Source organism: Ptychodera flava, chromosome 3, assembly GCF_041260155.1.
Source record: "Ptychodera flava strain L36383 chromosome 3, AS_Pfla_20210202, whole genome shotgun sequence".
NCBI classification, from domain to species: domain Eukaryota; kingdom Metazoa; phylum Hemichordata; class Enteropneusta; family Ptychoderidae; genus Ptychodera; species Ptychodera flava.
Genome location: NC_091930.1, coordinates 9,412,989 through 9,429,715, shown reverse-complemented (window position 1 = coordinate 9,429,715; position 16,727 = coordinate 9,412,989). Strand labels below are relative to the sequence as shown.

The 16,727-nt window shown below is 35.6% G+C and overlaps 1 protein-coding gene across 1 annotated transcript; it reads right to left on the bottom strand.

Annotated features, from left to right (window-relative positions):
- Nucleotides 1-11,476: 11,476 nt before the first annotated feature.
- Nucleotides 11,477-16,316, bottom strand: LOC139127224 (gamma-aminobutyric acid type B receptor subunit 1-like). The gene is made up of 7 exons (XM_070693139.1): nt 16,298-16,316; nt 15,710-15,825; nt 15,123-15,230; nt 14,517-14,582; nt 12,965-13,153; nt 11,977-12,222; nt 11,477-11,512 (listed from the first exon to the last, which is right to left on the bottom strand). Exons 1-7 carry the CDS (start codon nt 16,314-16,316, stop codon nt 11,477-11,479), a joined length of 780 nt encoding a protein of 259 aa, XP_070549240.1.
- Nucleotides 16,317-16,727: the final 411 nt, after the last annotated feature.

The window sequence follows — 16,727 nt, the reverse complement described above, 5'->3', positions numbered from 1 at the left end:
TTTTCTGAGGAAAAGTAAAATATTCACAAACTACTATTAAAATTGATATTAAAAGAAAACGTGATTCAAGTAAAGAACAGAAAACAAATCCAATCGCTTGAAAAGGTGTTTTTCTACATGCATTTATAACTTTCTGCCTTACTGTCACAATCTTTGAAACAAATATAAACTTTATGCTACTACAATATCAATAATGAGATGATTCATTTATGACCACTAGAATACCCAACCACATAAAACGTTTTGGTTGCGCTTTCTTACCTTGTTTCCCATGCTAGTCTTGCTCCGTACAGCAGAAGTAACATTTTAATAGAATAAACCAAACCCAACCAAATATATGGACTGTACTTGACCGACTGGCAACATTCAAGCTGATGTATTTTAATGACGTCATCGCCTTCTAGGTCATACTGAAACGACATAAGGAGTGTGCTATTAGATTATAAGCCTGATAATCTGATGATAGGATGTTTATGCAAATTAGCTTTCATCTTCTCAGACTTTATTTGTTATCCCTCTTGGAGTAAGCTGAATATGCATGTATGCATATTATTGATGACATACCCGGTACCTTTTCCTGGTGAATTCTACATCTTTTGGCCGTTACAGTCTTGTAAATATTACCTTAATCTTTTGAAAATGTATGTATTTTTCGCGATAACTCACTGGCAGGATAAATAATAATTGGGATTTAAGGTAATACACGCATGTATTGCCAAGTCTTAAACGTTTAAATTTCGGGGACATGCATATTCCATCACAGTCTCTGAGAGATCAGCCTTCTTGATGCTTATATTATGCGTAAAATTGTCATTTTTTACGCCTAAAATATGACAATCGAATGAATAACCGTCTTGCATGGACTATCCTGATTTTTGCAATCAAACTGGACGTGTATCATTTACTTGAAATTCGTCTATTTCATGAACAATGTCATAGGCCACTGTATCCTTCTTCACCGTTTGCGAGAAAAAGGAACATGAAATAGCGATAGCACTGTAAAGTGGGTTTCCCGCAGCGATACAGCAGGCTTATTAGGTGTTGTATTGAGCGAATAACTAGGACCATTCTGGGCATATTTGTCTCAGGACTCTCTAACCTTGTGTAATTGTCATGATGACAGATATCAAGTGATTGACACGTGTTATCAGTCTCGCAAAATCACGTTAGGTTTTTCGAAATTTTGGTGTTGTGCATTGCAAATTAGGCGAAAATGAGTGAAACTAGCGCTAACTGCAAAGCAGCTGGCCAATCACTAATCCCGTTAGCTTTATCGTATGAATGACGGATTAAGATGGATACAGATATTACTGCTAATGAAATATTGCACTTATTGGTACCTTTCGCCATGGGTTGTATTGTTGCAATTTCTAATAACACATGTATAAACGCAGGACCAGCTAGATATAACTATTTGGTCGACTACTTTAGACTGGACTTGTTTTTCGAAATGGTTGTTTTAACCTACCTTTACGAGCTTCTACATTTTGATTGGGAAATAATGACACCGGCTAGGACCACTGATCAATTAAAATTGAAAAATTGAAATTGCGGATGCAAAAGATGAAACTGGCTACAAAAAATTGTTTCATTATTTTCTGAAAAAAGTTATTTGATCGCTGCATATCCGCGAGTATGTAGTTTGTTTATTAACACACATGGCATAACTCACCTCTATGGTCAAATTTCGGATCACCCTTTGAGGGGGATCAACGGCCATCCATACCGTCAAAATGACTACATCAATGGACAGCAATATAAGTATGGTGATGAAAAGATGGTAGTCCTTTATAATCTACAGAAAGCAAAATGAGTTGAATAATTTTTTCATGTGTTTAAAGGTGTGATATTACTTTTAGTAATATCAAAAAGTATCCTTATTACATTTTAAAAATGTTCCTTTTTTCAAGCATTATCCTGTTTTGTTTTGTAGGTTATTTGATTTCCCGAGTTTGGCATAATACGCAATTGCTGTCCTTCCGTCTATTTATTTTCCATTCAGTTTTGTTAATCGTAAAGCCTCGCAAAAAAACCTTACCCGTTTTTTCTTGGATGCATTGGTGAAAATGACATACACCCTCCACGTCTTTGAAAATAATCCACCGAATGCCAGAGTGAAGCCTAAACACAGAGACCATATACGTGCCTGAAAAAATGGTATAGAGTGAATTTTGCTACAAAATCTCCCATGAAAACTCTTCTGATAGTCATGGTGTCAAAAACCCAAGTTCCAATTACACATGATATCATGAGCTCCCTTGAGTAAAGCTTTGGAATTACTGACATATTATGTGTGTATGTGTGAGTGTTTCAGCAACGCAATCTAATTTCGTACCCGGCATACGACGAGAAGTCCGCCCGGATCCACTAAAGCGCCATCACCACCGAACAAAAACACTGAGACGTAGCAGATGACGCAACCAAAAGCAATGACGTTATTCATTTTTGGACTGGAGAGCTTGATTAGCCTATATGAAATGAAAAAGTACGATGTTTCAAAAAAACGATGTAATGGAACGAGCAGAATCTACAGTTGAGGCAGGCAATACGCCGAAAACTGTAGCAGCCACGAACAGTAAAAAATGAATCCTTTGACTGAAGATATCACGTTTCAATATTCAAACTTTGAAAACTTTGTTATATTTGTGTTCTACCCGCAACCAGGTTTAACTTGAGTTTCAGAACGTTTGCTTGAGCATAAATCAGCGACTACTAGTATACTCTGAAATTTACTCACTGACAATGATGTTTACTCACATCAAGGATTAAACAATCCCGAGATAGTTCACTCATTGATATGATGTAAATTATATAAAGATGATCTCCCTTTACAGACTTGCCTCAAAACCTTGGTCTGATGAACAAAGAATTATCAGTGAGAATTTTTATTTTATTTTAAAAAATATATTTTTGTGTTCCTGTTCTCTCATTCCAAGTGTTGGAGGATGAACAATTAGACCACACTTGGATATAATATAATATAATAACTTTAATCCTACCCTTGGAATTTTTATTATATTTCATTTTCTCCCTCGATCCTCTTCCTTTGGTCCTACTTTTTCCCTAGATCAATCTTCATCACTGAAACTACGTCCTACATTTCGCAGATAACTACCGTTACTTCTTATATAATGACAACAAGCTCGCCTCACCATCCAGTTAGCGAAGAGATTATACGCATGGCTGATGAAGCTTGTCCCTTTATTACCCCTATTTGTAACAATCAACCCTATTTGTGACAAAACCTAATTTTCAAAAAAACTTGGCCGTATTTGTTGAAATCTTTATGAAATATGCATATTTGTATTTTTGGGGACGATTTTCTTTTCTTGTTGAAACTCATTTTTTTCTGAAACTGCTCGTCAGATTACATTTCGTTGCGCAGATTAAATTTCGTTGTGCAGTGCCTAGGGATAAGAGGCCTACTCGTAAGATATAATCAAGTCGTGCGGATACATGCCAAAAGTTTGTTTCGGGGCAATGTTCACCAATTTCGGTCACAAATATCAAAAAATCTTGTTTTCTGACAGAAATCATACTAACCCTATATGGGGTTAACTTTTGTTAACCGAAATTTGTGAAAATTGCCCTGAAACAAACTTTTGGCATGTATCTGCAGACTTGATTATATCTTACGAGTAGGCCTCTTATTTTTATTATTTATTTTTCGACATGATTGGCAAAATGGGAATGAAATGAGGGCGGTCCTGAAAACTATGATAATTTTTGAGCGCTAAATATCCATCACTTCAAAAGTCCCTGTCGCTGAACATTAACAAACGGAGCGCACTTCCTTTTCAGAATACGATGTACATCCTTGTTAAATTCGTTGGAAATTAGAAAACTCACATTTAAGCTTACCAGTCCGTGCAAATTAAATTCAAAATTTGACGATGCTCGGGCAACCGTGACCAAGGTATCTTTTACGACCGTTACACGTAAAAATAAATATAACAAGAGCATACAGAAACCCAAACACATCACAGTTGTCAAAGAAATTATGCATTTGCGATCGAAAACACATTTCATTGAAATGCATTAAATTCAAAGGAAGTATACCCTCATATAGATTTTTTGTATTCAAAAAGCAAACAAACGAAAACAAACAAAAACAACAAAAAACATTTTTCTGCATTTATCTGGGAGCGCATATGATGAATTGAAAAACATCGGCTTATTTGTGAAGTTGACAATACATCCGGGTCCCACTTGATAATTACTGAATGATGATGATGATGATGATGATGATGATGATGATGATGATGATGATGATGATGATGATGATGATGAGAACAAGTAGAAGATGTAAAGCTAGGAAAATGTTTACATATGTTTTTCTTATCCAGTCGTCAAAGATGATATATAAATTTGAAGAAATAAAAAGTGAAGAAATAATTGAAGAGTAAACCAATAATAAACCTACTTTCTTTTCCTGTTAACAACGTTAAAGTAGAGAAAGCCAAAAGCAAGCAGGACTCCTAGCGACGCCAGCGCGCTGCAGACAACGTACACTGGCAATGATATGTTTTCTTTAACGAATATTGTCTGCACAGAATCCAATGGCACATCATCTCCTGCCAGAACGAAAAATAATTGCATTAATTTTCGTTCACTCTGTCTTTTCACAACAAATGTCACTTCTCTCTCTCTCTCTCTCTCTCTCTCTCTCTCTCTCTCTCTCTCTCTCTCTCTCTCTCTCTCTCTCATTGCATTACATATAAAAGCTAGCAATATCGTTATCAATTATGCTCTAATACAGTGTTTTGGCATTTGGTATTCAAGTAATATGGAGGTGAATCTGATGTGCAAGCAGCGAAATTCGTCCGTTCTATCTGGTTATGCTGCTTGCTAGGAACAATGTTGAACAGGACGACCCTTGTGAAAAATCGCAGGAAGATGCATATTCTTTGTAATCTTGCCTCTTGTATGATAACGAAAAGAACAATTTCCTCACAAACTAGCGTATTATATTAGGTTTCATCCAACCCTGTGGAAACCGGAACGAGTCTGCCACTAAATCAGTCAAGCTGCAAATTTGCTAGATAATCTCGGGATTTCTCAGGTCTACGGATATCTTTCGTACGACCCAGGTGAATAATTATCAGGCAATAAGCAACGCTACAATGCATCCCGAGTGAATAAAATATTCTGATCACACTTTCGTTTACAAAGGCGCTGTAGAATTTCAACATCTCACTTTAACGAGTATAAAGCAAAAATCTAGTATTGTAACACAAATGACAGATTTTTTAAGATAAAGCGTGTCCCCGAAGAGCTCCATATCTCTTATGAATCCGCGTAATCATGACTTACTAGAACAAAATTACTTACCTCGAAAGAGCAACTTTTCGCCTTCATTCAACCATACCAACGATCCCTTTGGATAATAGAGGGCCAGCGTGACGTCACGGAGCTCACCGTCGTCAGGATCAACTGGTACACAGAGGATGACCAAAAGATATAGTCCAGTCAATTTAGGGTTTAACCTAGGACTAATTGCAACAGAAATTATTTCTTCACCATGACCTTTGGAAAGGTCTCACTAATGACATATTAAAAGTATAGGAAAATATAAGGGGTGCAAATTGGTTAAATTTGCATATATTCAAATTAGCTATATATCGCCTTTAAAATGACTGCTATACTCACATTTTGGACATGTAAACTGAATTCAAGTGACTTTTTTCATTGCAATACAATTTAGTAAGGTTCAACAAGTTCTTTTCTAAATGTCTTGAACAATAAAGATTATGCAAATTAAGTAATTTGCATATATTCGCAGTTTTTCCCACTATTTCAGACAAAATGAATGTTTAAGCTCATATTTCAACAATTTTTTTTCTCAATGAAATTGTTAAGGTTTTGCAAGAATTACCTAAAACAAATGAGGTTGACCTAATTTGCATGCTAATTATTTTAATACAAAAGGCCTAATTTGCATAATTGACACAAACGGTCTTCTGAATACAATAACACTACAATCGCTTCCATTGACATTTTCTGGTTATTCAGAAATGCAATGAATAAAGAGAAGAGTTTCAGAGCACTACTATTTAAATAAAGGGAATCAGAATTCTTTCTTTGGATATTCTTCTTTCTTTTACGACAATAAGGTTATTCATAAAAAATCATTGGACGTGTTCAATAATTTGACATCAATTGTCATTTTCAGACATTTTATCCTACAACATATTCGATTGCAGTAAAATTTTTGAAGGAATATTTTATGCTTTTGGTCACTATCTTCAATGACGATGGAAATATTCAGTTACTAATAAATGGTTCCCCACACTTAACAGTTGTGCCTGTGAATCATCTTTCTCATTATTAAACTATCATTAGTATAAATACGAACATCATTTGAATCACCATGATGGTAGTGGTGATGACAATTATTATGATGGCATTATCATATCAAAATTTCTTCCTCTTCCTCTCTGTTTACATCTTCCTCTATGTGGTTCATTTGTTTACAGCCAGAATCCTTTCGTTGACAACAGCAAGTCTAGATTTTGCCTTCTTCTGGGGTTATTCATACTGCTGCAGTTCATGGTAGAACCCATAAGTATGGGGAAGGGCAACTCAATGAAAAGATGTGAAGCATAGGATGATATAATTGTACTGCGTATCATATCTGATCTTAGATGTGCAAGTATCACTCATGGGGCTGTTATGTAATGGACTTCCCATTTGCAGGTTATTAGACTTTTGTATTATCACCAATAAGATCGATCACTTAAGGAATTGAGAGTCTGGCCAATCTGAGGTGAGACTTCCATAAGGTTCAAAATACAGGATAACCAATTTTATTATAATTTGATGTCCAAATTCGATATCCAAATTGATAAACTCGTTAACGGCAGCTTCTGTGATGCAAATCCCTTCACATTTTGGTTTTCTTGTTTCACAGTCATGAAAATTTGAAAGAGCAGCTAGAAAATGTAACATTATGAAAAGTATCTAGATTTGCATTTACCAGTGATTTAGATTATCATGATTCAGTCTACAGATTTTTTTCAGTTTTTCCTTAAATGTTATGGCTGTGTACGGTAAGATTAAACAGGAAATCTCTCTCTTCAGTCCATTATATGACTTTATATTAATTTTCAATTGTTGTCTTCAAGAAATTTCAAAATTTTGAGAAATGCAGTGTCCTTTGATTATTGTTATGTCTTTCAGCTGATAAAGGAACAGTTTCCTTATCCATATTTCATGATAATTGGCAATATAGTATAACAATTGTACCTCTACATCATCATGATCATTATAATTTATTTATCATTATTATCATAAATTTCTGTATGTGGCATGAACAGGCAAGTTGCACACAGTCAAAAGTATATCTGACCACACAACCTGGTCTTTAATTACATTTTACCAACACTTAATCTATATTAGTAATACGGGGTAAGGGTGAAAATAAAAGAAAATAGAGCTGAAACACAAATTTTCTTCAGCCTCGCTTTGTACAAAGTGTTGGTTATTTGGCCAAGCATTTTGGTATGCATTAAGAAAATCCAAATCTTCCAGTAAGTTGCCAATGTTATTGACATTATGCAAATTCTCTAGATAATTGAAATGAACTATACGAATCAATCATTGTTTATTTTTACAGGGCTTTTCATTCTGTAGGCCCTATTTGTATATAATCATTACAATGAGTTAAAATACACAGAAAATAAATAACCACGTCAATTTCTTTGTACTGAGCAAAATGTTCATTCAAGTTATAAAATGGACATCTTTCGATAGGAAGAATTTAAAGTATTAAATAACTTAAACAAGTAGTGTCTCTTAATGTAACTTCTCATTTTACTGATAACATAATTAATTAAAATAAGTTGACGTCAATTTGAAAAAGAAAATTATTTTAATGGTCATCATATAGGATTTATGCACATGAGGAATCGCTCAAAATTAGGTAAAATATATTTGGCAATGTTAGTAAAAACTTCCAATCTCTCTTTACGATATTGTAAAACATTTCAAGTTTCAATTATTACATTTAATACAGCGTAGGCATTTCCTATAAAATCTTTAAAATTAGCCCTTTGTACAATGTAGATTGTATTGGACTTTGACTATACCTTTCTTGGACCTTTAAGTATTTAAGGTGAAGAAATAATTCATATTCCAATTAGAAAAAGGAAGTGACATGGTTGACTTATTGGACAAATGCAAATAATAATTTTTTTATTGCTGTAAGATATATTTGAAAACATTCCCTGAACTAAAAACAAAAAATGATGTTACATAGTCATTACAATGTCAGCTTATCTCTTAAATCACTTTCGTAAATAGATTATCAGCACCAGGTTTGTATTGCATCTATGACCAATTTAGCATTTGGGTAAATTAGCTGTCTTATGCACAACTTCATTAAATGCACTTTTCGCGATCCCTAGGATCGCCTTTGTTCTGGTCTGTAAGAGAATGATTGAGGTGTAATAGCCTTTTGTTTTCCATTGAAATTGTAATCTGGTGGGTAAATTTTCTGATGAGAAAATCTGGTGCCAACACAGGCCTTTAAACTTGCGATATGTAACTTCCTACTAAAATTCAGTTCTAATGATCTCCGTTGTTTTTTAACATTATATATAGTCATTTATACTATAGGTCAAAACAGGGAAAAGTAAAGTGGTAGGAGGGGCACATTGCAGTTATGTAAAATGAGGAGTCTTAAATGATTGTATGCATTGCCTACAAACACAAAAAGTACATTAAATAATCAAATTGCTTGAATTAAATATCAATTTGCTGAATATATTTTTAAGAAATATATTAACAGCAACGATTTTGTTTCCTTTTCTAAGTTTTATATTTATTCAAATTATGCACTGTCTCCCCTCTTAATAGTCATTTTGTTTGTCATTCTCTACATTCAATACAGAGTGGAAACAAAAACTACTTGTTGTGTAGATTAAATATAATTTTTAAGTGAAATGCAGTGGCAGCTATACTTGATTTAGGCAAATTAGGAATATTTCTCGGGCAATAAAATGTATTCAAAAATATTGCCTGGACAAAAATTAAGATAAATGCATACATTACTTGAACATGATGTCGCATTTTTCTCAATTCAATATGCATATTTCTTGTATCAGTGAATGTATTGCTCCCATTATCCGTTTATATCTATACATAGTAGGTAATGTTATACCTCTTAGATTGTATTGGACTTTTAGTTTGTCATTCTAGGACCTCTCTAAAATACACAAAGAAAAATTAAATTCTATTGCTGTCAGAAGTAGCTTATATAGTTACTAATTAGGGACATACAAAGAAAAGCGAAGTGTTGTGGCGGCCATATTGGATTTATGCAAATGAAGAATATTTCTATGACGACAAAATATTTTAATCAATTTTGCCTGAATCAAACACAAGGCAAATAAGCCCAAAATCCGCATATATCATATTTAGCCGAATATTTTAGTAGCAACATTCTATCAGCACCTAGTTTATAACCATAATCTTTTTACATATATGCAAATTAGGCATTGTTTACATTTCTAGATTGTACAAGGCTTTTAGTATGTCATTGTAGGACTTCTCTGAAATACACAGTGTATAAATAATTCTATTGCTGTCAGACTTAGCTTAAAAATAGTTATTAATTGGGAAAAATACAAAGAAAAGTGAAGGTTGTGGCAGCCATATTGGATTTATGCAAATTAGGAATATTTCTATGACGACTAGATATTTCCATCAACATTACCTAAACCAAAAACAAGGCAAATAAGCCAAAAACCTGCATAACATATCATGTTTAGCCATTATTTTTAGAAGAAACATTCTATCAGCACTAAGTTTGTACCCATAATCTTTTTACATCTATGCAAATTAGGCACTGTTTACAATTCTAGATTGTACTCGGCTTTTAGTATGTTATTCTAGGACTTGTCTAAAATACAATGTGAAAAAATTATTCTATTGCTGTCAGTAGTAGCTTAAAAATAGTTATTAATTCGAGAAAAACTAAGAAAAGTGAAGTGTTGTGGCGGCCATATTGGATTTATGCAAATGAGGAATATTTCTATGGCGACAAAATATTTTCAACAACATTGCCTAGACCAAAAAGGAGGCAAATAAGCCAAAAAACCTGTATCAAAATCATGTTTAGCCACATATTTTAAGTAGAAACCATCTATCAGCGACAATTTTATACCCATGAGCCCCCTTTACATTTATGCAAATTAGGCACTGTTGCACCCCTTAGATTTTATTATACTTTTAGTATGTTATTTCTAGGACCTTTCCAAAATGCATGGTGAAGAAATAATTTCTGTTGCAATTAGTCCTAGGTTGACCCCTTTTTTGGCGTAGATTGACTGGACCAAAAGATAAGATGTGTCAGAAACCGAAGAGAAAGGGGAAAGGACAAAGAAGGACAGAGAAGCATACAGTTAGAGAAGGACGGCCTATGGCAAAGATGTGATGCTGATACAATTCAATACAATAGCACAAGAGGGCTAATACGTAGTCATTACATGTTATCGTGGAAAATGGTGACATGGACACGGTAGAGTGTGTGAGTGGAAATTGAATTAGAAATTATATATTTAAAATAAACCGATATAATCTGAACACGACAAAGCAAGGAAGAACGGAGGAACAGCTACTTATCTATCTCCCTAGCTGGCTAGTTATATTTGTCTGTCTATCTATGTGTGTGTGTGTCTGTCTGTCTGTCTGTCCATCACTCCACTGATTCAACCACTCCACTTACTACATCCATCCATCTTTTCGCCGGTTTATGTCAAAAAATATGACCATGTTCCCGCGTGTGGAAGTTTAGAAATCATAAACAACAAGCGACTCTGCAAAAGCTGCGCCTGGTTTTTGAACATAATAATATATTTAGTGGTATTTTCATTTTTAAACAGATGTTGAGCTTTGCGTTTTGGTTATTTGTCTTTTAATCATTCACGTTGATATTACGTTTCTCTCGTCCCACCGACTGGGCTAGCATTCGTAGTCAATGAGGATAAAATGGTAAAAATGAAAGACGGAAGTATTCAGAAAAGCTTGATTTTGGAAACTGTGTCCATGCAATGTTTTGTACTTACTCCGTAATTGCTCTATTTTGGTTATTCCAAATCTGTCTCCATTGTCGTCAAATGATATTGGTCCCTGTAAGATGATGACATAAACACTACTGCATTTATCGCCATTGTAAAACAATCAATAACAACCATTTCTCCACTCGAAGCAAGGGCCACACAAACGTATAAAAAGGATTACTCCTCAATCGTTTATCGTGTACAGTATTTCCAGTCCTATGATAATTTGTTCCAATAATTATTACACATTTGTTTTGTTACAAAGAAGAGTGTGTCTGTAAGGAGATTTACTACTATGCCCTGTCAGTCGCATTTTAATTGGTCGAGCTGAACCATGTGACCGACCACTTAAATACGCAATAATGGTTGGTTTATGTGCCCGTGAATATGAATAATATCGTAAAAATCGTAACTTTTCAGCTAAAACGTAAATTGTAATTTGTACAAAGATCCTAATCAATCAAAAATAAAATGGAACACTTGTGGGCCTAGTTACGACACTTTTTTGAAAAAATTTCCGGATTTGCAAATTTTTTTACAGCGCGCGCACTACTCACTGACAAGTTCTGGGGCCCCGTTGTCGTTCGCGTGGGAAATTTTCCTAAATTTTGAGGTTTTTTGCATCCACAGAGCGACATTAAATTCTTAATTTTGGCATCTCTATGACTAAACACATGGGCATTGCTGACGTATTTATCGCAGCATGTCGACGATGGCGTTCAGAACGTTTACAGACAATGGCGTGTCATGTATTTGCCTCATTTTGTTCAACAGGGTAGCTGGTAACGGGATTTGATTCAGCCGCCAACAGAGTGAACGCACGTGTCTTTGTTACGGACACTGAAATGCAACCAACTTGGGCACAATTTTTCCGCTATATTCTTACTCCAAAACGACTTATAAATTTCGAACTTACCGACACACCATGAAATTGTGTTCCTCGTAAATGTTCCACAAATATATCTCGAAGACCATGAGTGTTGTCATAATCGAAATCTTCTATCTTGATGCCAGAACCCGACGCCGTCAGTTGCTGGGCTGCGCTATGCAGTGACAAAGCTATAGACCACATCGAGTCGTATCCATAAGAGGCATATACCTGTCCTGATGGATTTGTTCCATTTAGGTATTGGTGGTACGAGGCGAGATATTCCGACGGTGTCTGTGAGAGAGAGAGAGAGAGAGAGAGAGAGAGAGAGAGAGAGAGAGAGAGAGAGAGAGAGAGAGACAGACAGACAGACAGACAGACAGAGACAGAGAGATTCAGTGAGAGTCATCCTGAATCAGAACTTTTTAAACGTAACCATGAACACAAGTAATGTTGACAGTGCAAGATATGTGTCACGTATGGCCTCGATTAACAGTTTATCAAACTTTGCGGTTTGGGGTTAGCCATTAGTAAAATTTACCATGTTTAGATCCAGAAACAACGCCATAAATTTCTTTACTTGTTCTGGTGTCAGTCTAATTTGGGGTTTGGGGTCAACCACTCTTTCACTTTTTTGCGAATTTATGGCTTTTGCAGTTCATTTTAAAGTATAACCGATTCAAAATGCATAAATGGAAAAGAAATGGTCTGGTGTCAACGATTATAACCTTTAGTATAACTGAAAATCATATACACCGTCAATAGTTTATTGACAGACCAACTTGAAGTAAACACAGTCATTAAAGCTTGAAAACTGCGTTTCGTTATAGGATGCATATGTCTGAAAATACATCTCAAGGCTCTTCGCTTTTGGACAGGCAGTGAACAATTTTACGTTGATGTGCTTACCATGTCTGTTACATATGATATTGGCACAAAACCATGCACCGTTGGGCAAGTGCAACGCCCCTGGGTTGTTCTCAGAGATCACTGTCAAACAAATGTACGCCATCATATGCTTCGCTTTGGTACTCACCATTCCAGACACAGTTGTGACATTTCCGGGATCCAGTTGAAGACCCTCCATCCCGACTATCAGCTCGATAACTTCTATCAGCTGCTCGATGGTACAGTCGATGTTACTGGTGTCCAACCACCATCCGTGGATATACCAGCCGATGATGAAGTACATGTATTTCGGTCCGTACATTCCTAACTTGTAGGCCTGAGAATAAGTAACGCATAGAGCGGTACTAACGAGATCACAAAACAAGGAAGTTTCGCGTGGGGCTTGTATTTGAAAAGTATGGACTAATGCACTGTAAATGAAAGATCACAATGCTTATTTGTGATGTAACACACCACATGTTCATTCCGTGTCGTAATTCGTCAGAGCACGTCACGTGACGAGAAAATATATACGACTAGTCCCTAAAGGTTCGAAAAGTGACGCCTGAGGTTAGTTTTCAAAAGACTATTTCCCTTGGGAAAAGGTTTATAAAAAAAACTGCCCGGTAACGTGACATAAGCTCAATGTCGTCTGCAGCTTTGATAGGAGCATGATGAGCGCCCGGAACGATCGATGATCCTCTGACTAAAACAGGAAGATTTAGATAAGTAGGAACTTTGGAAGCTCACTAACAACAGAGATTCAAGTCAACAAAAAGGAAGTATGCTAAGGACATGTTTGCTTCACTAGTGAAGAAATTGGCACTGTTGCTCCCGCTGTGAAGAATCGCCAAGGAAACTCCTCTACTAAGTTAATGTATTGTTTCAGTGCCTCTGCATCAAAGCACATTTAAAACAATAACACAGAAGAGCATCAGCATGTGGTGTTGTATAAAAAACCAATAGCCTGGTCTCTATCGAGCTCTATCACTTATTTAATACCCCTAATGGCCTTGGAACACATCGCTATACCCCTCAGTCTACGGCCATGGGAATACCGATGTGTTTCTGGTAAAGCATGGCCCTTCGAGGAAGCTATCGATCGCCATAGCCGTCATTAACATCATTAACAACTAATAAGTGATGACTATGTATATTGGAAATGTAACTATATTTAAGGGTAGCCCTCGTCATCGCAAAACTCATTCAAAGTTAGAAAGAAAGATAGTGGCGGATATGGTATCTTTCTTCTAGTGCTTTTGTGTCACTTTTCTTTCTCTAGCTACAGAGAACGTCTAATCGAAATTATGAAAAGGTGAAAGACAAAATTTTTCAAATTTAAAGATTTTCTCATTAAATCAAATTTGCAGTTAGTCAGTGAGTGAAATATTCACAGAAGTAAATAATTTGAAAACTATGAAACCTACTATCTTTACCCTGCTTGATTGAATTAATCTTTTCCTTTTTACAAACAAGTTAAAGTCGGGTATATGCCTTGTTCAAAAGTCCATATGTGTCGAGTGGATTCTACTCATCAAGGAAAGAATGAACGACGGAACTTTTCTCCCGAGTTATTTTCGGAGCCAAACGATAGCGTAGGCAGTAAAATAATTACAGAAAACTAAACGTCGCTCCACCGATACCATATTAGATCTCCGTCACCATCTTTCTTTTACCACGCATGCGTAATTTATCCTCACCTCACAAAACAAAATTCTTGCTTGATCTTCGTACATGTTTACCACAATTATTCTGCCATCTTTTGCCTAAAAAACATAAAGAAATAAATCTGACATTGACCTAGCAATCGACAACGAAACAAAATATAGGCTTAACCTATCAGTTCATATACTTCGAGTATTGTTTAGTTTTGAACACATAGAAAGCACTAAATGGTGCTATTTTCTATAGCAAGCTGTGATGTCCCCAGCTAGAATTGATACGCTCCAACACGTTTTGAAATTTAACTTTAAAGAAAAATGTTATTGCGAAGTCGATTGATAAAATGTTGTTTTCTACTCGCTAATGTATTGGTGCAAAACTTAATGAAACACAAAGGCTTGCTTTTAAAGTTAAACTATTTGTGGCATACCACAAAAGCAATAAAGCCTGTAGATACGAACCATATCTTCTATATTTCATATAGTTGGTATTGCAAAAATGACTGATCTCTTAGTACGAGTACGTAGCCAGAGCCGGCCCTTAGGCAAAGAGTTCGTGTCCAATAATATATACTGTGATACTTGTTCTTATAGAAGTATTTCAAAAATACATCATAACACTCACTGCCTTCATGCGTGACGTACCTTGATATTTGAAAGTTGGTGAGTTGGGATGCTTTCCGAATCGACGATCTCTGATGTTACAAGTTCAATTCCATGTCTTTCAAGGTCCGCAATCAGCAAATTGGTTGACTGAGAAAAGAATGAAGATTTCAGGAAAACGTAATAAAATTATTGAAGGACGAACGGGGGAAGAAAGAAAAAGCAGAAATACAAAAGTGTGCGCCTAATAATTGAATAAACTCATTGCAAACGGAGATGTAAAGTTTGCACTTTAATAAAAGCACATGAATTTTTGATAAAACTCGAGCCTCGTCAACGAAATCATAAAGCGTCAACTACATGCATTGAACATTGAATCATAAAATAGAAATTTGACACAAGGGAAGGAAAACACGTTCTACCAAATATCTTAAACACTTGCTGTTAAAACCTATTGCTCATAATAATGTGATATTCTGTGTCTTTTACACCTAAAATGTAGCATTATGATATCATTACGTCATTTAAAATGTGAAGTCAGTCAAACTACGAGAAAAAATAAATCAGACTGAAAATTTAAGGTTACTAACTAATGAAAAGAGTTCTTCGGTCTGGTGTATGGTCGATACTTTCGTCCAGCCGTACTGCTTGAACACTTCAATGCGTGGTGCGTTCACCGCTGAATCAGGTGGAAAAGTACGGAAGAAATATCTGTATCTGTCTTTGTTCGATAAGGCATCCGAAGCTGAGGCATAAGATATCTGAAAAAAAAATTTTTGAGGGGAATTTTTGTCTTGATATGTATCCATACCTTCTAATCGATCTATCTATCTATCTATCTCTCTATCTATCTGTCTCTCTGTCCATCCGTCCGTCCAATCCATCCATCCTACAATCTATCTATCTATCTATCTATCTATCTATCTATCTATCTATCTATCTATCTATCTATCTATCTATCTATCTATCTATCTATCTATCTATCTATCTATCTATCTATTTATCTATGTCTATTAAGGTATCTGTCTAGTTCTCTCTCTGTCTCTGTCTCTGTCTGTCTCTCTGTCTGTCTCTGTCTGTCTGTCTCTCTCTCTCTCTCTCTCTCTCTCTCTCTCTCTCTCTCTCTCTCTCTCTCTCTCTCTCTCTCTCTCTCTCTCTGGCTAGCTATCTTGATAGCTAGCTGGCTAGGTAACTATCTTTCGTTCTATTGTTCTAACGTTCGTATCCGTAGGTCATGATTTACTATCTAAAATCAGCAGCGGTCTCTGTGTGATTCTTCGTGATTTCAGCCATTGATGCAGTGAAATATCTTGGAATCCTGCGATGAGGACATTTCTTTGCATGATCAGTCGTGCCTTACTCAGCATCCTTAGTTAGGTCAGTATTAGAATATGGTTGTTTTGCGTAGCAATGCAGTCTTACTGAGATAAACAGAGCAAAAACAATTTAGACTGCGCAGAAAAGAGCTGTTAGAATTATACATCCATTCTTGTCTTACAGTAATTTGCTTTCTTTATGAAACCTTGACACTTTGGAAACAAGACGCACAAAATTATGTAAGACATTTGCTGAAGAAAATTTTATCTTGAGCATAAACTCCATCATCATATTCCTCCACCTTTCTGTCACAAGTCCGCAAAAGAATTT

What these genes read in the sequence shown, in the direction of transcription:
- LOC139127224 (XM_070693139.1), bottom strand. An exon ending in AGCAGTACGGCTGGACGAAA is followed by an intron (nt 15,231 to 15,709) that starts GTATCGACCATA and finishes TTCTTTTCTCAG; the next exon opens with TCAACCAATTTGCTGATTGC. An exon ending in CACAATTTCATGGTGTGTCG is followed by an intron (nt 11,513 to 11,976) that starts GTAAGTTCGAAA and finishes TTGATTGATTAG; the next exon opens with GATCTTTGTACAAATTACAA.